This window comes from Equus quagga, chromosome 8 (assembly GCF_021613505.1).
Source record: "Equus quagga isolate Etosha38 chromosome 8, UCLA_HA_Equagga_1.0, whole genome shotgun sequence".
NCBI classification, from domain to species: Eukaryota; Metazoa; Chordata; class Mammalia; order Perissodactyla; family Equidae; genus Equus; species Equus quagga.
This window is the reverse complement of record NC_060274.1, coordinates 113,448,192-113,471,737: the sequence shown is the minus strand read 5'-3', so window position 1 is coordinate 113,471,737 and position 23,546 is coordinate 113,448,192. Positions and strand designations below refer to the sequence as shown.

Below are 23,546 nucleotides of genomic sequence, written 5' to 3'. Positions count from 1 at the left end.
CAACAAACAACACGTGGAAAGCCATGTCTTCTCTCATGTCTTTATGCCATGGGCTCAACACCCACCTGCCTCTTGTTTTGAGCTTGGCTCGCAGCTGGTTGTGATTGAGGTTCCGCCAGGAGGGAGTATGTGGGGTTCTACAACATTGCCTAAAAATACAAAACCACAACGCTGTCTAAAAACATAACCCACACTAAACCCCATTAACCTCTGACCTTTGGAAATCAGCAAACACAGTATTACAGTGCTGTGGCCAGACCTGCCTGCTCCTGGCCTGTCTTTCCCCGGCTTTCACTCCACCCTTGAGTGCTTGTTAGGATGCATTCATCCTGGTGTTCCTCCCTGTCCCACCCCCTACCCGCTCCAGGATGAGCTCTCATCCTCCAATAAAGCATGTCAAACTTAAATTTACCTCTCCTTCCAATAGCTGCTCAGCCTCTATCCAAGAAAGCCAGTAAGAGCCTCCATTATCTTGGGCAAGAGCAGTATAGAAGAACGCCATCAAGCCAGCCCAGCCTCAGGCCTCAGAGCCTGCACACCTGGCACAGGTGTGGACCCTAGCTCTGGCCTGGGCAGCACGAGGGCCTCGCGGTGCTTTCCCCTCACTGTCCTGGGACCTGTCTGCACTTGCCCACTTCTGCTCAGGCCCCCTGAGCGCGGCATTCAAAATGCTTCATGGGGTAACTCCACCCCTTCCAAATCCCACAGTTTGGGTTTCCTACTCCTGCTTGGGCTTCTCTCCCTTCAAACAGAAAGCTTTTTATGCAGACACTCAGGGTTCCTGCTCCTCAGACCTCATTTTTCAGCTGGCTGTGGGAAGAGGTTTTAAGGAGACAAATCAGGAGGGATTGGTTCTGCTAATAGCAAGTATTTTCTGTTCCTTTATTCACAAAACAAAATGATGCTTCTCCACCAGTTAGACTGGGGTTTGTCCTGGCTCACAGCTTGTGAGAGCAGAGGACCCTCGAGGTCAGTGGTTCTAACACCTTCATGGAACCAGAGGAGAAGCAGGGCCTGCCCACTGGGTCACCCTCCTGAAGAGGCTAGAGGCAGAGCCTAGGTTCAACCTGCAACCAAATGGCCCCAGTGCACGGCAGCTTGGTTCTGTGATTTGAAACCATTGATTTATCTCCTTACACCTTGATCGATTTGTTTCCCTGGCCCAAACTACTTCCCTAGGATTGAGGATCGGTTTTCAAGACAAGAGGTGGAAGTGCTTCGGAGAAACCAAAGGCACCACGCAGTCGGAAGACCTGCAGGCACGAGTCTCCAGACCTTGGATCGAGCTCCCCTGTCCTGTGCCTCTAATATATGGAGAGAAATTATTCTATTAGCTGACTTGTTGTAAGTCACACTCCAAATGGCTGTCAGGATAATTTCATGTTTTGGGGGGGCAGACTGTCAGTTCTGATCATCCTTTTGCCTCAGTGCGGTAGGAGAAACTTCACCTATGACTGCTTGTGCTTGCCTTTTGAGTCGTGTCTTGGACCTGGGGGTTTCTTTGCCGGCCTCTTTTATGCTGCTTTAAGCTGTGAGTGTGATTTTAATTAAAACTAGATGCTGACCCCACATGTGAACCACAGTGCTCAGCATTGGGCTGAAAGGACACCGGTGGGGACACTGCGGCAGCTCTGTGGAGCCATCCTGTTCACAGAGGGGACACGTTGGCTGCCAATCTGAATATTAAATATTAGAAACACCTACTTCCTTTATTTTAAGATAACAAACATAAGCAGAGGCTTTAATTTCTCTTCCTGCACCCGAGGAGCTCACCTTTTCCCCCTCCCCCTGGGATGATGGCCATAGCAGGGTGCGTTGAACTTGGTTCCTGTGAGAATCCTGAGCTTTCAAAAATGCAGACCCGCACCACAATTTCTGATTCTGGGGGCCTGAGAATCGACACTTTAACAAAGTCCGACCAGCAAACCTCAAATGAAGCCACTTCTGGGGACTGTTAAAAAATATTCTGTTAAAAAGAAAATTATTCATGCCGCTTGTTAAAGACGTTAAGGCAGACTTTATTTCAAGGGGGGCACTACAATGGGATTTTACAGGGGAGGAGAGAGATCAGGCTTAACTTCCAACACAACAAGAAAAAGTGGTAATTTATAGCCGCGGAGCAGGATGGGGGTCAGTGGATGGAAGATTACTACTAAGAAGAAACATCAGGGCTAAGGGAGAATTTCGGCTAAACCGACTTCACAGGATTCTTGCTGAAGGTAATCTGGGTAATCAGACATCACCTGGGATGGTGGGGGATGAGGAACCCGGTCAGATTCTAGGGTGATCAGAATTGGAGGGTGGGGGCTCCTGGCTAAAATGACTTAGCAGGATTCTTGCTAAAATTGGACAGTGGAGAGAGGAGCAGGGAGCTCAAAAGTCAGGGCTGAGTTGAGAGTTCAGAGGAGACTAGAGTTCGGTCAAGGAGAGGCTGTCAGGACCCCGGACAGTGGGGCTACCCCGCCGCCGACCTCCCCGGCATCCGCTGGCGAGTCCCGGTCCGCGAGCGCGGACATCGGAGCTGCCTGCAGGGGGCGTAAGGGGGCCGCCGCGGGAGCAGGCGGCCGGGAGGCGGAAGTGCGAGACGGCGCGGGCCAGGGCAGCGCCGGGGAGGAGGTGCGTGCGGGTAGGGGTGGGTGCCGCCGGGCTCCAAGGTCCAGGCAGGGCGCAGGGCGCCAGCACCGCCCCGGGTCTGCGCCCCGGAAGCCAGGAACGGGGCGCGGGCCAGAGGAGCGCGGTGTGCTGGACTGGGCTCGGCCGGGCCGCTGGGTGATGCCGGGAGCGCTAGGCCCCGGGCGGGCGGCCGGCCTCCTTCTGCGGGCCGGGAGTCAGCGAGGCCCCGCGGGGATGTCCCCGTGCTCCCGGCCTCTCCCCCGCAGGTTGGCCCTGGTGCCGTCAACGCCTGGGCGGCCCTGAGTCGGGGCGCGGGCCCGGCGGGCCCCCGCAGCGCCGGCTGTGCTGGGCTCTCGGGGCTCTGGCCAGCCCGGCTGTGCGCCCCCGCCCGGGGCAGCGCGGCGGCCCGCAGGCTCAGGATTTGGGGTCTGTAGGACCTGGTTGCGCGTCCTGGCTGGCTATTTCAGACTTTTTTGTGATCTTGTGCAAATTGCTAAATCTCAGTTTCTCGTTTGTAAAATGGGCTTAATAATGTCTGCCTTAGGATCAAATATCTATCATCAACGGCAGCGCTGTGGCCGTGCGAGGCGGTTGGAGTGATCCTTAGAGGTGGGAATGACTTTTACCACTGCCTGAGTTGACACAAATGAGCTACATTGACAAAGGTCTCTCCCCTGTGGCCAGACAGGTTAGGATGATGTCCTGCTAATTTTTTTCTTAAGTTTTAACCATTCTAGGTGAGCAATAATGATGGAGTTATGTGTCAGAGAGGAAAATCTTATTCTTGGCTGATATTTTTCTAGGCAAATTATCTCTGCTCCAGTGAGATCCTCCCTAGGCAGGAGCCCTAAACCACTTTCACGGTTAACTGCTAAGTGGCAGGTAGAGAAATGCACCCTTTGAGTCACAGAGTGGGGACTGAGCTTTAGGTGGAAGCGCTGAGGTGGAATCTATTCAGGGTGGGGAGACGAGAGGCCAAGTTAGATGAGGGGCTGCCCCAGCCCTTCTGGTTGCCACATCCGGGAGCCAGGCAGAGTTGTGGTCCCTGACCCCTACTGCTGACTAAAATCTGACCAGTCAGAAGTATCTTTGGATTAAGGGAAGGGGTGTTGGCCAATGAAACCTTATTGTGAATCAAAATGGGTTTCTTGTAACCACACCAAGATAGAGGAAAGGAGAACTCTGGAGCTGGGGGAGCCAGGGGTCATTGAGAGATTTTAAGGGTAGGACAACTTGGGCACCCTGGGGACAGTGAGATCTGGGTGGAGAGGGAAAGAGGGGGCCGACTTCCTTTCGCCTGAGAGGGTGCTCATCCCTCTGCTCCTGCTTCAAATGGCTCAGTGCAGAGGCTACTGGAGGCATTTCTGGTTGGGCCTGGTGGCCTGTGTGGGGCCCCGGGCCCTGTGGCAGGTTGGAGGGTTGCTTCTCCTGAGCCCTCGGCCTGCCCGCCGCCACACCTCCCACTTGATGCCCTGTCAATGGCCCGTCTGAGTCTCCTTGCTCCTGCTCACTGCCAGGCTCTCCTCTGGCCTGCACCGACCAGCAATTTCAGCTGATGACTGGAAGTATTCTGGCTTATCAGAATTCACTAGACTTTGTTCTTCTCTGTAGGAATTAAAGCTTGACTACCACTCAGGACAAAGAGACCTATAATCCCTGACGAGACTGGGATTTGCTGTCCTGAATAAGAAAAGCAAGTCAGGAAGCTTGGGCTCTGACTCCTCTTCAGGAGAGACTGGAGAGATGGAAGCTTTAAAATCTGGGAATAAAAAGAGGGTCCTTCCCACATGGATGACAGCCCAGGCGGCTGAGAAAAGAATGGTGCCAGTGAAGACCCCCAAGAGGAGGAGAATGGCAGCAGTGCCGGCGGCTGCCTCAACCAGGTGGGACAACTTCTGGTCAGGGTCCTCCGGGGGAATCAGGAGGAAGGCGGGGTTGGGGGCGTCACAGTTGCGGGGCCCAGGTCTTCCATGTTGGCAGAGCAGCAAGGTGGGCGGGTGTTTCAGTCCCAAGACGTCTCTTCAGCTCTTATGAGGAGCATAGGCCGTGAGGGGCAGAGTGAGCAGTCCCCTCACACACAGGCGCCTGCTTCTGCCCGTTGGTGAACTTCCACCGTCAGGCCCTGGTGTGTCAGCTCCCAGGCAGTGGCTCCCCGTCCTGGGGTTGCACACATTAACCAAGCTCTTGGACACCAGTGGTCCAAATGCCAGTCTCCGTTTGCAACAAAAATCGTGACCATCAACTGGCCAAGATAAGTGGGCCAGGTGGCCCTGTCTTCCTGTGGCAGGTCTCCAGGGACAGGCAGATGAGCAGCAAGTCGCTGGGCCAGCATGAAATCAGAAGCTCTGGGGCGGGTTAGTTGAATGATGGTAATTTTGGGGGTCTTCAGGCTGCCAAGGAGGGGATGTCCCTGCACTCTGCTAGCCAGGGCACCAGGCACTCAGTGCTGCCCTCTGGCTCTTCGTTTTCTAAGTTTCCTTAATGGACCTGCCTCCCTTTCTGATTGCTGCAGCCCTTCTTTACTGTGTTCGCACATTCAGGTAGGTGTCAGTCAAGTCTTGGCCTGATGGTCTGATCTGCTCACATCCATTGTGTGTGGGTCAGTTTGACTTTCAGGAGCTGGCCATCATGCCCTATTTCCAGATCCCTGGGGGAGCTGGCAGAGGGTGGGAAGACCCCTACCACTGCCTCCATGAACCCCGTGCCAGTCACTGGTTACAAAGATGAGGAAGTCATGCCCATGCCCTGAGGAAGCTGTTGGTCTCCTCCCTAGTGGAAAGGCCCAGGGGATGCGACCCTCTTCTTGCTCTCCTTTTCTTCCTCCTTGTGAGACCTAAGACCCATCTGGCCCCAACTGTAGCTTCATGCCCTTGTTTCAGACTTCCTGCGGTGAACACTGTGTACTGCATGAACGAAGCTGAAATGGTGGATGTCGCTCTGGGCATCCTCATCGAGGTAAAGTCAGCTGTGTCTTTTCTTCCTCTGATGACCAAAAACTCTTTACAGGCAGAAAGTGGAGTAGGCCTTGGTTAATGTCAATCTCAGGTGGCCTTGGGAGCCCTCTCACCCGTTGGCCTGCTTCCGCCTGCACCATGTCTAGCACTTCTCTCAGGTCACACTCCCCTTGGCCTGTCCCCCTGAGAGCTGTGCCCCGCTGGGCCTGGATACCTGGGGTAGATGTGGCTGTGAGAGGAAGAGCAGCCTCTGAGTTTGCGGTGACTCCGTGCTAGTGTGTATGTGGAGGGGACAGGAAACCTTTGCTTTGAAAGGGTCTCAGTCGGGAGAGATGACGTCTGACCACTGCACTTTGCCACTGCTCAAGTCTCCTGGCTTCCTGAAGCGCACAATCATTGTCCCACCTTCGAGTTGCATAGTACTTTCTCGTGGTCCAGGTGCTTTTGTGTATTGTACTGTCTCATTTAATCCTTGCAGTAACCTGGGGATGTAGTTATTTCGGACATTATCCCCATTTGGTAGATGAGGAGATTCAGGCTCAGAGACTTTCCCTTGTTAACAGCCAGTAAGTGACAGAGCTTAGGGCACATTGAAGTTTTGTATCCTGTGCTCCTTCCATTCTGTCAGCCTGCCTTTCCAGATAAGTTTTTTGTTTGTTTTCCTTTCATACTTGGCTATCCCTCAGGCCCCTGCCCGCCTCTCTCCTGAGCTGGTCTTGATTTCTTCAAGAGCTGGGATGGTGGTGGGGAGGTGGGGTGGTGGGAGGGGAGGAGTGGGGTGAAGGGAGGGTGGGGTGGGCACTGATTCAGGAGCGGTGCCTGACCTGGTGCCCTGCTGGCTTTACAGTTGCTTCTGGATATGTTCTGCGCCACTGACCAGCACGTTAGGGAAATAAAATCCGTATGTTGTGCCTGCCATTTCTTCTACTCCGCAGGACCGAAAACAGGAAGAGCCCTCAGAGCAGCCAGCTCTGGCAGGCGCTGATAAGCCAGAGCTCTCCCCAGCCTGCTCAGCGTCACCCAGTTCTCCTGGGAGCACTGAGGACGAGGACAATGGGAACAACGCCCTTCCCCCAGGCCACAGCCCTTCTCAGGGGCCTGCGGGTTCTGACTCTGGCAGCAGCAAAGTCCCTGAGGAAGATGAGGATGTATTAAAGTACGTCAGGGAGATATTTTTTAGCTAAGGGACAAACTTCCCAGGACTTTCTGTCCAGAGCAGCTGCACGAAGCTGGGCTTCCCTCCCTGCCTGGGGACTGCCCCTGGGATGCCATGGCCTTCTCCTCCCACCTCCACCATCCCTGGGCTGGACAGATTCACCTTGGAGCAGAAGCCCCAGGACACTCTGGACCTTGGGAACTGAGGCATCAAAATGAGCTCCCATTGAATTCCTCTCTGCACTGTGCACTCTCCCCCTCAGGGGTCTCAAATCCCAATTGTCTGTTTTATTCAGTTGCCAGGTTCCAGGGAAAATGAGGTCATGGTGGTCAGACTTATTGGAACCAGAGTCAACTTAATAAGTTTAAAGAAAAAAAAGCATGGCTGCTAGGTACACTGGAATTCCTATAACTTAGTCAGCATGATCTCTCCCTAAGGAGGAAGCCCATTTTAAAAATAGCTTCCCTCATGAGGCAACCAGTCAGCCCGTGAGCCCTCACTCATCCCACCTTGAAGGCAGACCTGCTGCCCTCAGTGCTCTGCCGTCTGGGAGCTTGCAGTTCAGCGTCCAGATTGGCAGCCTCCTCACCAATCAGACAGGCCTCCTCCCTGAGCTGCCACCTTTCTTCCACTTGGCGGCCTTGGCCTTCGTCCCTAGGCAGCTGTAAAGGGAGAGTGGGACAGGACCCCAAAGGAGATGCTAAGGACAAGAGATCACACCAGAGTCCATATTTCTGCCTCTGTATTCAGTGTGGCTTTTGACAGGCATAGAATGAGGCGATCATTTGCTGTACAGGTTTTCCAGTAGACAGGTGCTGAAAAATACATGACATTCCCCAGTGTGTCAGTGGTGGACTGATATCCTTTCTAATTCTGGGGTGAGAGGTGGAGGATGCAGCAGGGGTATGTATGTGGAACCATTCGTCTGGTCACCTTCATCCCTGCCCAAGGATTTGGTATCTTCTGCTCTGAACTCCCAGTCTCTTTTTAGGAGTGGTTGACCAACTGACTACCCTCTGCCTGGCTTTGGGTCCAGGAGCCTTTTCAGGGGAACCTTCAAAGCCACCAAAGCTTCTCTTTGTGCTCCTATGTTCTGTCTTCAGTGAATCCCTCGCAGATCATTCCTGGGCCTCTGGGAGTGGCAGCATGGCAGCATGGGAGAGGGGTCATCACATCCCACCCACCACAGGAGACAGGAGCTTGCTAACCAGGGCCCCAAGGACACAGAGGTGCTCTCTCTTACAGTGTTCCCAATTTATCGCCATAAACCTTCACAGGGTTTCAGTTGGGCATTTGGCAGATCATCCTGGAAATCTGGCCCCAGGACAGGAATCCTTATCTCCCCACCATCCTGAGGATAAACTAAGAGTGGCTTGCTCGGATCAGTTAATTAAAGCATGAACTCTCGTGACAGTGAGCTACGTGGTTTTTAGAGTGTCCTTGGGAACCTTGCAAGTCCCAGAGGACAGACAACTCTACACTAAGAAGCCGCAGGTGCCCCAGCCGCCCTTTGTGCCTCTCAGCCTCCTTGACACTAGGTACCCCACCTCCTCTCTGGTGGGTCCCATCTGCTAGAGCTTGAGATCAGCATTAGCTATGAAACAGGATGGCTGAGAAGCCATACCAGCCCATGAATTCTCTGGCATGTTCTCTAGCATAGTTCACACTGAACCCTTGCAATCATGTAAGCCTTTAGACAGGACTAGCAGCTCTCAAGTTTGCTCTTGTCCTTTTCTGCCCTCTGAGGGAACACAACTGTGGCCATAAGCAAGAGGATGAGTAAAGCCTGGGCAATGCCCAGAGCTAGAAACCCAGGTCCTTGGAAGGAGAGTCTGACCCACTGCCATGTGCAGGTGAGGAAGAGGCCCAGGCCGCCGGCCAGCAGCATGGAGGACATCGCCAGGAAGCCCACCGCCAGCTGCCACTCTCCCCTGTTACTGTTGCACCAGCCAAGGAGGAGAGGCAGGGGGACAAAGAGGGTGAGAACCAGGGCCCCATACACGCCAAGCCTAGCCAGGGCGAGGCCAACCCGAGGCACCCCCAGGGCCTCCAGCTCAGGGAACTGGTAGCACTGTAGGGAGCCAGTGCCCTCGTTCCACAGGCAGAAGTTGTAGAAGCCGATTCTCAGGTTGGGCAAGTCAGTGAGGTTGCCAGCCTTCCAGAGGAGCGCGTAGAACAGCAGGAAGATGACCGTGACCATGAGGATCATGATGCCCAGGAACAGCAGCTGGTCACCCCGCCTCAGCCTTGGGAGGGTCATTTTCTCCTGCCCTTTGCAGGGCCGCCCTCCCAGGTACCTGAAGGGAAGTCACACCAGTGAGTGTCCAACTCTCCTTCTCTCCCTCCCAGTTTCTTCACAAGCTCATGTTCTCCCTTCTGGAATTCCATAAGAAACTGTGGCAACCCCCTCACCCTCACCACAAAGGACAAGAAATCTGAGGTAACCTACAGGCATGACCCACTTGATGAGTCATCAGCCGCCTTCTGGGCTGAGGTGGGGAGGAAAGGCTCTCCCAGGCAGCTCTGAATGCCTGAATGGGCTGACTGAATGCTCTGGCCAAAGGCGCTGCAGCAGCTTAAACACCACAAGCCACTGGAACCATTTGTGAGAGACTTTCTCAGATCCTTACTGAGGGGTGGCTTTGCCTGGGGTGAGGGAGAAGGCTCGCTGCTACTGGGACCTGAAAGAGGAGGAAGGTGCTGAAGGCCCGGGGACCCAGGGTCCGTCACTTGCACCACCTGGGGAGCTATAAGAATGACCATCGCTGGGCCACAAACCAGTCAGATCAGAACTTCTGAGGTGTGTTCTAGACACTCTGCCACTCACTCTAATGTGAGCCAGGGTTGAGGACCACTCCTAGACCCCCTGAGTTTACCTGCCCTACTCTGGGAACTCGTTACTGGGTTAAGACAAGATGCTGCCTGCTAATGAAGTCACATAGTAGTGCTCATTACTTTCTAAATGTCTACAATTTTTTCCTGACAACAGTAATATATGTTAATTATAGAAATCTTGGAAAATATTTTTAAAAAGAAAAAATGTATAAAAATAACCTTTTATCCCGCTACATACATAGAACCACTGTTAATTTTCTACCAATATTTTTTCCTATGTGCTGACGTATTTTTTAAAATCATACCATTGAACATAATGATTTTCTCACTGAATATTGTAAACGTCTTTTAAAGCTGTTAAATATTCTTCAAAAACATGGTCAATGGTTGCATAATAGTTCATGTCATAGATTATTCATTACACTATTGGACGGATTGCTTCCATTTTTCATGGTATGAGTGATAATCGAGGAAGACGGTTGTATGATTCTTGTTTGGAATCTGATTTTTCCTTAGGCTAACTATCTAAAAGTGCAATCGTTGGGGCCAAGGGTAGAAATGTTTTTTAATCATTTTACTGCATATTGCCAAACTGATCTAAAGAAAACTTGCTAATTGTACTCCCTCTAGTAGTATATAGTACACATTGTATATCCTTATAATTTTTGAAACATCTTTTCACTACATTTTTAATCAGAAGGACTTCTCCCAACTGGCCTCTAAAACAGTAGTCTGCATACTATACCTTTGTATTTGTAAATTTTCCATTGTTAAATAAGACATCCTGAAGTGCCTAGGAACTCAGTGCTGCAAGCCTTATGAGACACAAGGTGCCGGGGCCAAAATACAGAGTTGCCACTCAGTGCGCCAGCCAGGAGGGCCAGGAGGATCTGTCTGACCACACCCCACATTTGTTCCACAAGAACAGAAAGGGAGCAAATGGAAAAAAAGAACCTAGTATGAGGAAACAGGATGTGGGACAGGTGAGGGAGAGGGCGATGTCAGTCCATTCGGGCTGCTATAACAAATTACCATAGACCGGATGGCTTGAAACAGCAGAAATTTATTTCTCACAGTTCTGGAGACTGGCAAGTCCAAGATCAAGGCACTGACTGATTTGGTGTCTGGTGAGAGCCCACTTCCTGGTTCCTAGATGGCTGTCTTTTTGCTGTGTCCTCACATGGCAGAAGGGACAGGGAGCTCTCCAGGGCCTCTTTTATAATGGTACTAATCCTATTCTTGAGGCTCTGCCCTTGACCTCCCAAAGGCCCCACAAAGGCCCCAAGTTGAGCGCGAATAATGAGAATAAAGATTTACCACTGACTCTTGGCAGAGACCTGGGGATGTTGCCTGTGGTGAGGCAGCTGCCTGTTAAGCAGAAACATAAACCCATGCATGCAGCGAGGGCCTGAATCCATGCTGCCACCACCTAACCACGGTCCCCTGCCCCTGGCTTCTCTTTCAGGGGAGCTTGGTGGGGAAGCTCTGAAATGTCAGAGTGGGGCCCATGTTAGTGGGGGCCCTGGGAGCTACCCCTCTGAAGCACTTATCGGTCAATCTTTGAAGCTCTGAATTAGTTAAAACCCAAGAGGCTGAAGGTCCCCCATTTGACTGTAGTTGGGAGATTCTTGGAGCAATGATGCTGCTACAGAAAGATTTATCAGGTATAAAAAAAGCTATCTTTAGCCTATGGGTTTTTAGACTGGTATAATGAGAAGTTTTAACCAGTCCAGCCTGCAATATGGGAAAAATTCCCAACAGGAACCTATTTTCTATGGTTTTGCATATTTACCAAGTGTTTGTAAAAATCTATATCTACAGTTTTAACGGCTTTAGATATTTCAAGGGGTAGAATGGACTTCCAGGACTGGAACCCTGATTTCTACCATTTAGCAGTAGGAAATAAGGTTTGACTTGCCTCCATCATCCAGGATCCAATAGGTTGGGAGTTGGGGGTGACTATATAAATGTTCCCTTTTATTGCTCCTATTTCAAGCCTGTTACACTTGGGTTCAAAAAAATCATCATTATTCAGCATTTTTGACTTGAAAACAGAGCTCAATTAGAAAAGAGTCACGGAGGAGACTGCATCACCACCTCACAAGGCAGCTCCCCCAGGCGCCCAGCGCCTTTGTTTTCAACTTCCTCCTTTTCTCTCAGTTGACCTTTTGGAGGTTGTCAACAGATAGTGAAACAAAATAAAACTGGAGCCCAGAAGCACAGGGTAGGCATGTGGAGGAGGTGCCGGTCCCTGGTGTCCTCTCTTCTCACCTCTGTTTGTGCAGAGAGTTCAGTCCTAATTCCTGTGCCTGCTGCTTTAGGCTCACCACCATCGCACAACTTAGAACTGGAACTTGCAATTCTCTAGTGAGGCCCTGCCCTCTTTGGTCTTCTACTCTTGCTCTGCTTAGTCCCGTATCTGCTCAGCTGTCCCCCTTCTGTCTGCCCACCTCTCAGCCACTCCCCAACTCCTAAAGTCCTACCCTGATTTCTGCCTCTTTAAATCCTAACTTTTCACCAGCTTTCCTGGACTACTGATTTAGCCAAAAGCTAGAACTCTCTGCTGCCACCAGCTGTAATCTCCCCGAGAAACAGTCTTCATCTATTTTGCTATCCGTTTTATCCCCAGAATGGTGCCTGATACACCGTAGGAACTCATATTTTTTTGAATGAATGAAAATAGCGTGTAGAATCCTTCACTTATTTCATGTACATATCTTACATGTGTATCTTAACAAGAAAGCAAAGCTTCTTGAGGTGAGGGGCCATGTTTTATGTCTCATGAATATTCAACAGTGTTGGGATGGCTTCCACACACTTCCTATTGGAAATATGGACAGACTTCAGGAACTCATGGGTGGAGAGGTTGGAGGCTAGTCCTAGTTTCTTTTTCTAAATGTTTTGCAGTGAAAGTATATGGATATTTGGTTAGAAAACCCCATAGCACTCTTCTCCTCTGCTGTCAAAAGAGCCTGCCCTGTTTTTTGTTGTTTTTTTTTTTTTCAGCTTTTAACAATTCTAGTAATCACATCCTCACCACAATGAGCTTTTTAATTCCTTTTAATGATAAGCCTGGGTTTCCTTCAGAGAGCAAAAAAGAAGACTGCTGAGTCACTGCTGCCATTTTTAGGTGAACCTTTTCCTGTTTATAATAAAGTAATACATGCTGATTATAGAAAAATATGTGAAAGTATGGAGAAAAGACTGAAAATCACCTATAACTTCATGTCATAGGAATAACCACTCAACATTTCCTTTATAATATTGTTTTACATAGTTGGGATCACGTAAATATGTGTTTATATCCCACTTTGTAAACATCATTATTGTGTGAATATTTCCCTATGTCACTAGAAATGTTTCCTAACAATACTTTTAATGGTTCCATATAGCTATATCATAGTTTATATATTATGTTTTATGACATCATTGTGTAATATTATAAATAGTGCTATGGCGAATGTGTTTGTGAATCAATTTATCCTTCCACAAGCAGTTTAATAGAGTATTCCTCCCCAACGGAATCTTCTCAAGTCTTTTAACCTCTGATAATGACAAATGACATATCATTGTTATTATTTTTCTTTAATGAGTAAAGTGAAGTATTTTTCAAGTGTTTGTTGACCATCTCTGTTTCTTCTCTTGTGAAGTGCTATCAGTTCTTTTTTCTTTTTATCATTTTGAGTTTTAGTGTTTGTCAGTCTATATGAGCTCTTTAGAAATAAAGGCTGCTAGCCTTTTGCCATCCTAATTGTCATAATAAAGCTTAACCCTTTTGCTGCACTAGGGCCCCTGGACCAAGACACATATTTAGACTCTAAGTCTGTGTGTTGACTTGATGTTCGTCATTTGAGAGCCCCAGGGGAGCAAGTTCCCAGGGAGGGAAACAGAAGGAAAATATTCTCAGACTATTCATTTGAAGCAGGGTTTTTGTCTGTTTGATTTGTTTTTGTTTTTAGTTTAAGCACTTCTGAAGTTTTCACGCTGATAGGATGGTGGCTGAAGAGACGCAAACATCCTATCCTGTTCTTCTAAATTATGCTCTTGTCGGTTTCATATTCAAACAATGAAATTTTCATTAGGTTGTGTCTGAGGGAAGCCTGGAATTCTGGCAGATTGTTGCAATGAAAAGTCCCCCTGACTGTCCACCATGCTGGGTGACAGGGCCTCAGGCTGTCCAGACCCAGCGTGCAGGATACCCAGCAGGCAGAGAACCCATGATCAGAGAGCTTTTTCCCAGCGCAGGTTTGCAGGTACTCCTTGAATATAAGGAACCCTTGAGAAGGGTTGAGTGAGCAGGGAGGCCATTTCTTGCTATTGACACTTATTTACTTAAGATGGCTGAAGTACCGCTTGCTCTCTTGAGTTGCAGAATCAAAATGAACCTTACCAACTGCCCATATACCTTTGTTCCCTTTCATAGAGGTTTGTAGCTCCAATCTCCATCTCCCAAGCGGACTTTGTGCCTTTTTCTTATATGCTAAAATATCTATCTGCTGGTCTACTGGGTAAGATTCAGCACTCTCACCACCACAGCCTGTGCTCGTTTCCTGGTCAAGGAACCACACCACCCGTCTGTCAGTTGACATACTGTGGCAGCTGCGTGTTGCTGTGATGCTAAAAGCTATGCCACTGGTCTTTCAAATACCAGCAGGGTCACCCATAGTGGACAGGTTTCAGCAGAGCTTCTAGACTAAGAGAGACTGGTGAGAAGGACCTGGCCACCCACTTCTGCAAAATTGGCCGTGAAAACCCCATGAATAGGAGTGGAGCACTGTCTGATACTCAGTGGCAGCAGTGAGAGGATGGCACAAAAAGACCAGGCAGGGTTCGCTCTGCTGTCCACAGGGTCGCTAGGGGTTGGAATTGACTCGACGGCACTAACAACAACAGAAATATCTGTAGCTTAGTCATTGTATAACTGTTGTATACAAATCTTGATCATACACTTATTTTATAAGCTCTAATTTGTCACTGCTCCTAATCAGGGTTTTACATATTACATTTGCATCTTATCCAAATATCTGAGATCCCCACAAATTCCCTTCTCCTCTACTTCGTCTTATACAAAAACAACCAAAAAACTCCAAAAAACCTCATTCTGTTTTTTCAATTCATTCTTCCTGCCTGAATGTCTAATGATATTCAGTGAGCAGACTTTATCCAGAGCTGGAGTTTATTCACTCTCTTCTTGAACCATTTACCCGAATTCACCTGCGGTGCCTCTGTCACAGGTAATGCCCCGAGGCCAGCCTCAGAGAGCACCCCTACACTGGCTTTCCTATCAGGTGACCGCTCATCCACAAGCAGTGGAAATTCTGTTTCATTCATTCAGTGGTTAATAAACCCTTACAGCTTGCCCACTGGAGAGGAATGGGAGTGCCACCAGAGAATGTCCCGTTTAGTTAGACTTGCTTCTCTAGGAGGGTGGTGACTAGACTCTGGAACATGTGAATTCCTCCACCAGGAATAATATATGCTCTCCCTGGCAGGTGTGTATATGTTCTGGAGCTTGCCACCAAGGATGACTCTTGCTATCAAGGGTGCCCTCTTTTCATAGCAACATTAACAATAACTTGACATTCTTCCTGTCTCTTTAGGAACCCACGCTGTTACTGCACGTGACCCCTCTTGGACCTCCTCTCTTATTCTCTCTCCCCCTCCCTCCCTCAGCTCCTTCTACATTGGTTTCTTTGGTATTTTCCAAAAGCTTTAGGCAAGCTCAGGACATTTGTACTTGCCATTCTCCCTGCCGGAATCCTCTTCTATTAGTTACATGTCTCCCTCTCTCGCCTCCCTTGGGTCTCTTCAAATGTCCCCTTCTCAGTGAGGCAGTCGCTGGTTAGCATTTTAAAACTGTAACAACCCCCCTCCACCTCAACAGCACCCAGCACCCGGGACCCCTGTGCCCCTGCCCTGCTCTTCTTCCGTAGCATTTATCACTGTCTAACATTCTAAATATTTTATTTACTGTCTCTCCTCCCCACCCCTAGTCGAATGTAAACTCCATGAGGGCAAGGATTTTTGTCTGTTATGCATATCTATGGCTGGCTGGCTGTCTATCTATCATCTACCTATCTATCAAAAATCTGTCTTTTACTGTTATAGCCCCAACAACCAGGACTACCTGGCCCATAGTGAGCAGTCAATAGATACCTATTGGATGACATATGAATGGCTGAATGAACGTCAGCAATGGCACACAGAGCTTCTCTATAGCTCCTCCTCTGTTTATTTTTTTGACATGCTTCTCTGTCCTGGTTCTCTATCTTTTGGTCCTTCTCTGTTCTTTTTTCTTCCCATTTCCTAAATATAAGTTTTCCACAAGGTTCCTCTCTTGCTCAGATGGGTCATGTAAGGCTACAGCTTGAATAGTTGAACATTTTGAGACCACTTGAGAGAATGGACACTAGATGGTGACAGCTGAGGTCAGAGGGCAGCAGCTCCCTCCCTGACCCGGCATCACTAGAGGGGTCGCTACCGTGGCCTTGAGGGCTGCCTGGTAGAAGTTTTCTGTTGTCAGGCATTACACATTTTGCAAATTTTGCAGAACAGAAGCTTGAAAGAAAAAATAGGTAGGTTATTAGGTGGTTATCAGCTACAAATTCATCTCCTGTCCTTTCTTTTCACTAATGATTTAAGAAAGCTATAGGGGACTAGAGAGGGAAGAACTCGCTTCGAGAATTCTCTTTGATCACTGGAAGGGGTCTAAGAAGGAAGCTAATTTGACTGAGGGCTTATTAATAATTAAAAACTGACCTCAAAATCTCTGGTGCATTTGCTCTGCGCCAGGCTCTGTGCTAAGCATTAGTAGGTACTATCTTATTAAGTTCTCATGACAACCCTATGGGAGCAGATTCACTATTATTGTGTCCATTTTCAAGAGAAGGAAACTGAGGCTTAGTGAGGATCAGCAACTTCCCCACGTTCACACAGCCAGTGTTGGTGAGGTCTGTCAGGCAGGACTGTCGTAATCACGGTAAGAATCTGCCTCTACTGTGCACGACCCTGCAAGGCCTGCAGGACGTTATCATTATTCACACTCCATGTGGTAGAGACAGTGTGGAATAATGGTTCTGGGCATGTTTGAAGCTGTGTGTTTGGGTTCAAATCCCAGCTCTACCATTTACTAGCTATGTGACCTTAGTTACTTAACATCCCTGTACCTAGTTTTCTCATTTGTAAAAGGGGTATAACAATAGAAATTATTTTGTAGATGTTATAGAAATTAAATGAGGTAATTTATGTACAGCACATGGGACATTACCTAGTAAATACTATTTTAATTATCATCATCATCGAGAGGAAACTGAAGCTCAGAGAAGTTAAGCCCAGGCCACCCGGCCTGTCAGCGTGAAATTCTAGGGGAGACAAATAGTGCTGGAGTTTATTAACAGGGCTTCACTGGAGGACCTGAACTCCAGGAAGCTGTCCTCGTTGAGGTCTGGTGGTGAGGACTGCAAGATGCAGCCATTATGTAAGGATGTGGTGGTAAGAGTATGGAGCCAGCCCATGTGGGTTTGTGTCACTGTTCTGTCACTCACAGTCGTGTGACTTTGGGCATATCACATAGCCTCCCCGTGCCTACATCCTCATCTGTATGCATCTGCTGGCCTGTTCCTGGGGACGTTGTGAGACTGAAGTGAGTTAATCTTATCCCTACAAACACACTGGTGCCTGGCACTTGGTACATACGCTGCACCTGCTCTGATGATGCTGATTTGGGGGGAGAAAGGGAAAATGAGGGAAGAGCAAGGCAGAGGGGGAGGGCTGGGAGTGTAGCATGAATGGAGAGAGAAGTGAAGCCCTGGGAAGAAAATACTAGCATATAAAGCCAGAAAAATAGACTCTGACAGGGTAGAGAGCCAGGCTGAGTGCCTGCTTGCCAGACGAGGCTGCCAGCCCATACTAAAATCTCTCTCTGGCTGAACACATTTAGGATTAGTGTGATCATGGTTTGGGTGTGGCTCTGACAAAAAAAAAAGGGAAGAAGAAAGGGAAATGCATCATGTTTCCTTTGGCAGAAACCAAAGGTTCTTGTTTTTCAAAACCCAGCCACAGCAGTGTTTCCCATGTATTTAGGTTGTGGCAGCAGCCTGGGGGCCACGGGGGCGCAATGCAGGGCCAGGCCTCCCAGAAGCATTTAAGGAATGCTGTGCCATTGGATTCACTTAACTCTTCCATGTAAATAAAAACAGCTTTACCAGCAGAAATATGACATCAAGAGACTGCAGTATAGTCAGAGGCATCAGTCCTGCTCCCTCCACATGCAACTAGCTATTGAAATAGGCTGTTTAAATGGTTCCATTAATTTTAACCTGCTATTTGTTCAGTTGTTTTGTTGCTTATTAGCCTTTGCTAGCTGCAAAAAAAAAATTTACAAGGAGAAAAAAGTCCTTAAAAACAAGAAAATGCCTACACCTTGGAACCCACTGTCATTTGGTTTTTATTGGTGGAGCTCCACAGTCAAGTTTATGGGAGGCCAAGATTCACAGGAGCCAAAGCAGAGTTTGAAGAAAACAGTACTAGAAATGAGCAACTGCCCTTGGCTGTCACTCTTGGTTCTCCTGCTGCAGCCCTCTCTCCTATGATCACGATGGAGATTCACAGTCCCCCTCTACTGATGATCAGGATTTCATCCTGTGGCTCCATCCTGATACATTCTGTAGGATTCCCTGAGTCACAGGCCCTGGGGACTCAGTAACACACACAGAAAACCAGGTGCCACCTTCGCGAGCTTGCACTCTAGTTGAGGAGATAAACACCCAACATATATTCTAAAAAAGATAATTACAGAGGCCAGCTCCATGGCACAGTGGTTAAGTTCAGCACCCTCTGCTTCATTGGCCTGGGTTCAACGGTTCTGATCCTGGGCGCAGACCTACACCACTCATCAGCCATGCTGTGTCGGCAACCCACATACAAAATAGAGGAAAGCTTGGCATAGACGTTAGCTCAGGGCTAACCTTCCTCAAGTTGGGGGGGTGGGTGGAGAAGAAGATTGGTAACAGATGTTAGCTCAGGGAGAATCTTCCTCAGCAGAAAAAGATAATTATAATTTTTGCAAAGGTTTGGGAAAGACATAGGATGAAGGAAAGGAGAGAAACTGGCAGGAAGAAGTGATGAGTCTCGGAAATGTCTGCAAAGGAGACATCTGCTTTGAGGCTGAGGGATGTGAAACGGCCATCCCTGGTCTGGGCCAAGAGAAGAGCCTTCCAGAAAGAGAGTGCAGTAGTTTTGTTTTGTTTTTGAGGAAGATTAGCCCTGAGCTAACTGCTACGAATCCTGCTCTTTTTGCTGAGGAAGACTGGCCCTGAGCTAACATCCGTGCCCATCTTCCTCTACTTTATATGTGGGACGCTACCACAGCATGGCTTGCCAAGCGGTGCCATGTCCACACCCGGGATCCGAACTGGTGAACCCCGGACCACCAAAGCTGAACAGGGGCACTTAACCACTGCGCCACCAGGCTGCCCTGAGAGTGCAGTAGTTTTAAACACCCGCTTGGGAGAGGAACAGACCTGAGGTCAGGGAGGCTGCAGCCCAGTGACTGAGGAGAGGGGTTGAGATGAGGCTGGACAGGTGAGCAGAAACAAGCTCCCTGAGACCTTGTAGGCCAGGGTCAGAGGTCGGGATTATATCCTTCTAGCCAAGCGCTCCATTCACTCTTGCCCTACTCCCTCAGACATCAGGAGCTAGGCCCCCAGATGGGGGGCTGAAAGTGCAGACAGGAGCTGAGTCAGGGATGAGTGCAGCAATGCCAGGCGTTATGACAATTCTGCCGAGCAGCCTGCTGGAAAGACCAAGGCCTATGAAATGCAGTTTGCACCTAACAGTCAAAAGAAAAGTCGAGGAGGAGGTAAACAACAAGGGACAGTCACGAGACCTAGACCTTAACTTCTGCAAAAGGTATTTGAGAGCCGGCTGGAAGAGAGGTTAAGTTTCCCACAAACTTCACCTCCATCGCCACCAGAGAGGATGTGGTTCTCACCTGGAGAGTTTGTAATGCTTTGAAATGGCTTCAAACCACGCCAAAATAACTCAAAGAAAGCAAAGCACAGACAAATGGAGTAGCAGACACTAGGGGGCCTCCCCGTGCACCCCTCACGCCAGTATTGGGAACCTCGAACAGCTTTCCCCGGCCACTGCTGGCCTCAACCACTGCAGCCTTCTGCTGCCCGACGTGCTGGGCGCAAGGGCAGAGATGGCGTTCCTCGCGTTCTCTGCTCTGTCCGGAGACTGTGCCGTCAGCACCCCCACCTCCCTACCGCTGCCATGTGGACAAAAGGTACCTGTCCTAATAAAAGCGCTGGGGACCTGGGGATTCACTTCCCAAAGTCTACTGAAGGCTGGGTTTGAGCCAATAAAGTGAATTCGTATATCAGGACCCACAAAATGGGGGCCGCCCTAGTGGCCCTGCCCACCCAATCCAAGCCAAGTCAGCCTGCCCCCGAAGCTGCTGCCAGGAAACCTAACATACGCCAATCACAATCCTCCAACTCAGCGTGAGCCAGCTCACGTGACCCTAGAAGAGCGGCCCTGCAGCCTACATGGAAGGCCTGGACTCCCAGCCCATCAGGTGTGCCAGGTGACCTCTCCCCACGCTCTGTAAACGTGCTCTTGCCCCGGATCCCTCTGGAAGAGTCTCCGCTGCCTGTGCGGACTTGTACTTCACCCGTCCCTAGATTGTTTTCCCTTGAATAAAGGCGCGAGTAACCTCGTTACCAAATTGTTTTACTTTTGGCATTTGACAGAGCTACAGCTGAGGGGGTGTGAGCCCAGGGGTACAAAGTAAAGCTCTGCAAGATCTCAGGTGCTCATGAGAGCATACTGTCCACATATTTGAAGATGGAACTTCCAAAGATATTTGTTGTATTTATTACTTCACTTTAAGATGTATCGCTTGGAGGCCTAAGGCAGGCCAGAATCCGTGAAGCAGGAGTCAGCTCCCAGGTAAATTCCTAGAAATAACTCGGGGTCGGGGGATGGGGATTGGGCCAAATAGAACAGAAGGCAGGGGTACTGGACCAACTGCTCGAGAGAGGAGAATGTCTCAGAAAAGCCCTATATGTGAAGTTAATATGCGATAAAAGTGGCATCATAATTAAGTGGAAGAAAGGGTTTTTCATTAACTAATACTGAAGCAACTGATTAGTTAACTGAAAACAAAACTATTGTAGGTCCTCATGTCACTCCACATACCAAAATAAATTTCATTTGGATCTACGAGTGAAATGTAATGAACCGATTTTTTAAAAGATCTAGAAAAAGGTAAATATTTGATTTATGAATGAGAAAGAACACTCTGAACTTAAAAGCAAATGGAAACTACAAAGAAAAAATTTTACAGATTTAACTATTTAAAATATTCATTTCTGTACAACCAAAACAATATAAAAGTCAGTGAGCACGGAAAACATCTGCAACAAATATGAAATGATTAATATACCTGACATATAAAATGTTCATGCAAACAGATAAAAAAATTAACCCCCATAAAAATGGACAAGGACTATGAAGAGATATTTCACAAAAGAAGAAATGCAAAGGAGTTAACTGTAAAAAACTGTTTTTTCCTCCTCTGTACTCTCCACCAAATGTGTGGGAGTTTTCCCCCACCAAGCAATTCTCTTTGACACATAGATGGCCTACAATTTAACTTAATTCTGACACTATCTACCTGGAGTCAGCATCAGATCCCACAGTTTAAGAACTCAGTCCCACAAGATGTTCCCTACCTGCCTTCAGATGCCAATCACAAGTCTTGGTTGTGATTTGTGCTTCTGACCAACCAGCTAGGAGATTCCCATGACCCTTCCTTGGATTTGATTAATTTGCTAGAGTGGCTCACAGAGCTTAGGAAAACAGTTTACTTACTAGATTACAGGTTTGACGTAAAAGGATACAGCACAGGTAGAGTTAGATAGAAGAGATGCATAGGGCAAGGGATGGGGGAAAGGGGCGGGGAAGCTTCCATGCCCTTTCCAGGCATCACCTTGCCAGCACTTCCGCGTGTTCACCAACCCGGAAGCTCTCCAACCTTGTACTTTAGGGATTTTTATGGACGCTTCATTACATAGGCATGATTGATTAAATCATCATTGGTGATTGAACTCATCTCCAGCCACTCACCTCCCTGGAGGTTGGGAGTGGGGCTAAAAGTTCCAACCCTCTAATCACATGGTTGGTTCCCCTGGCAACCAGCCCCCATCCTTAGAGACTTTCCAAAAGTGACCTCATTAACATAGACTCAGATGTGGTTGAAAGATGTAGTTATAAATAAAAAAGATACCTTTAGCCCTTTATCACTTAGGAAATCCAAAAGTTTTAGGAGCTCTGTGCCAGATATGGGGCAAAGACCAAATATATATTTCTTACTATAAAGCACTATATCACATCAACATTACATACCTTATGTAATGTAATCAAAGATCTGCCAAGTAAAATAATCTATGAGTTTCCCTATCAAAACTGCAGATAAAAATACTTGAGGGTCCGACCAGTGGTGTAGTTTACGTGCTCTGCTTCAGAGGCCTGGGGTTCACGGGTTGAGATCCTGGGCATGGACCTAGCACCACTCATCAAGCCACGTTGTGGTGGTGTCCCACATAAAACAGAGGAAGATTGGCACAGATGTTAAAACCCTTGACACCAAGAGTGCAGTAAAACTGGCATTCTCATCCAATGATGGTGATGTGAAAATTCTCATAAACTTTCTGGGAGGCAATTTGGCATATCTTTTTGGCCAAATAATTCCACTTATGCGTCTGTCCTAAGGCAGCAATCAGAAATGGAGTCAATGATTTCTGTACAGGTATGTTCATCACCATATTACTTTGGCAAAAAATTGGAAGCAATTTGAATGGCCAACATTAGAATTAAATTGTGACCTATCAGGGTAGTGAAGTTCTATGCAACCTTTAGAAAAACCAGGTCTAAAATCATACTCTATAGTACAACTGTGAGAAAGACACTAACGAAATATTCTAAAATGTTAATGTTAGCCCTGGTATCTCTGAGTTATATTTATGAAAAAGTGAAATTATAGAACAAATAAACATAAAACCTTAGTAATTAGATAAAGCAGGGAGTAAGCTGGAAAGAACAAAGTTGAGAAAGGGGAATATGTGAAAAATTGAAAGGAGAACATCATGTTCCATAAACTGACGCTCAGATCCAGGACTTAGGGAGGGACAGGAGGGAGGGAGAAGATACTGAAAAATGTCCTTTCATCGTCATGAGGGAAGAAGGAACCACATACATGCATGTATTTTGTTTTCCTTTCCCAAAGAAGCCTTTGGTTTTACAGGTGAAGAAGCATAATCAAAGTTATCAGGAAAAGAGCCCACACTTAAAAAAAAAATCTTTTAAGATGTGTACCAACAGAACTAAAATCCCACTATGAATTTCCATCAAGGTGTGAGAAGCAACGTAGTCCAATAACATAGTGATCTGCTTTTGTTTGGCTGCCTTTTTCTGATGAACAATCCACTTTGCACACCACAAACGTTTATCTGTACAGACTTTGTGCAAGACCCTACTGCCCACAGTTATCCCTGTGTGTTTCTAATCAGTTATACTGGCATTACTCTTACCATTTTTGAGGCTGGAGACACACAGGGTGATGCTGAAGGGAGGGAAGGCGAGCAGAGAGTATGAGGGTAGATCATACATGGGAAGGTCACAGACAGTGACTACCAATAATTTCCCCATGCCCCTTGCTAGAACGTGAAAGGTCTGAGGAGAAAACAAACTCGTCTTACAAAGTGGCAGGCATCTGGGCAAGCTGCACTGCACGCAGAGGAGGTACTTACAAAAAGAAGATGCAGAACCCACAGAAATACTCATAAAAAGGAGGAGCAGGAGATCAGGTTCGGTTGATTCTTGTTTCTTGCTGGCTTCCTAATGTCAGGCTCCAGAAACGAGGACAATGGAGAGGGCAGTGGCAGATAGATGCAGTCCTGAGCTTTGGACCTGCTTACATTCTC

General features: G+C 48.1%; 2 protein-coding genes across 2 annotated transcripts; one reads left to right on the top strand and one right to left on the bottom strand.

The window, feature by feature from the left end:
* Positions 1–1,350: 1,350 nt before the first annotated feature.
* Positions 1,351–7,293, top strand: CYREN (cell cycle regulator of NHEJ). The gene is made up of 3 exons (XM_046669393.1): positions 1,351–4,496; positions 5,493–5,568; positions 6,503–7,293. The coding sequence occupies exons 1-3, from the start codon at positions 4,357–4,359 to the stop codon at positions 6,749–6,751; spliced, it is 465 nt and encodes a 154-aa protein (XP_046525349.1). The 5' UTR covers positions 1,351–4,356; the 3' UTR covers positions 6,752–7,293.
* Positions 7,294–7,448: 155 nt separating this feature from the next.
* Positions 7,449–23,528, bottom strand: TMEM140 (transmembrane protein 140). Its single transcript, XM_046669392.1, has 2 exons — positions 23,373–23,528; positions 7,449–9,020 (listed from the first exon to the last, which is right to left on the bottom strand). Exon 2 carries the CDS (start codon positions 8,981–8,983, stop codon positions 8,426–8,428), a length of 558 nt encoding a protein of 185 aa, XP_046525348.1. The 5' UTR covers positions 8,984–9,020; positions 23,373–23,528; the 3' UTR covers positions 7,449–8,425.
* Between the last annotated feature and the right edge of the window lie 18 nt (positions 23,529–23,546).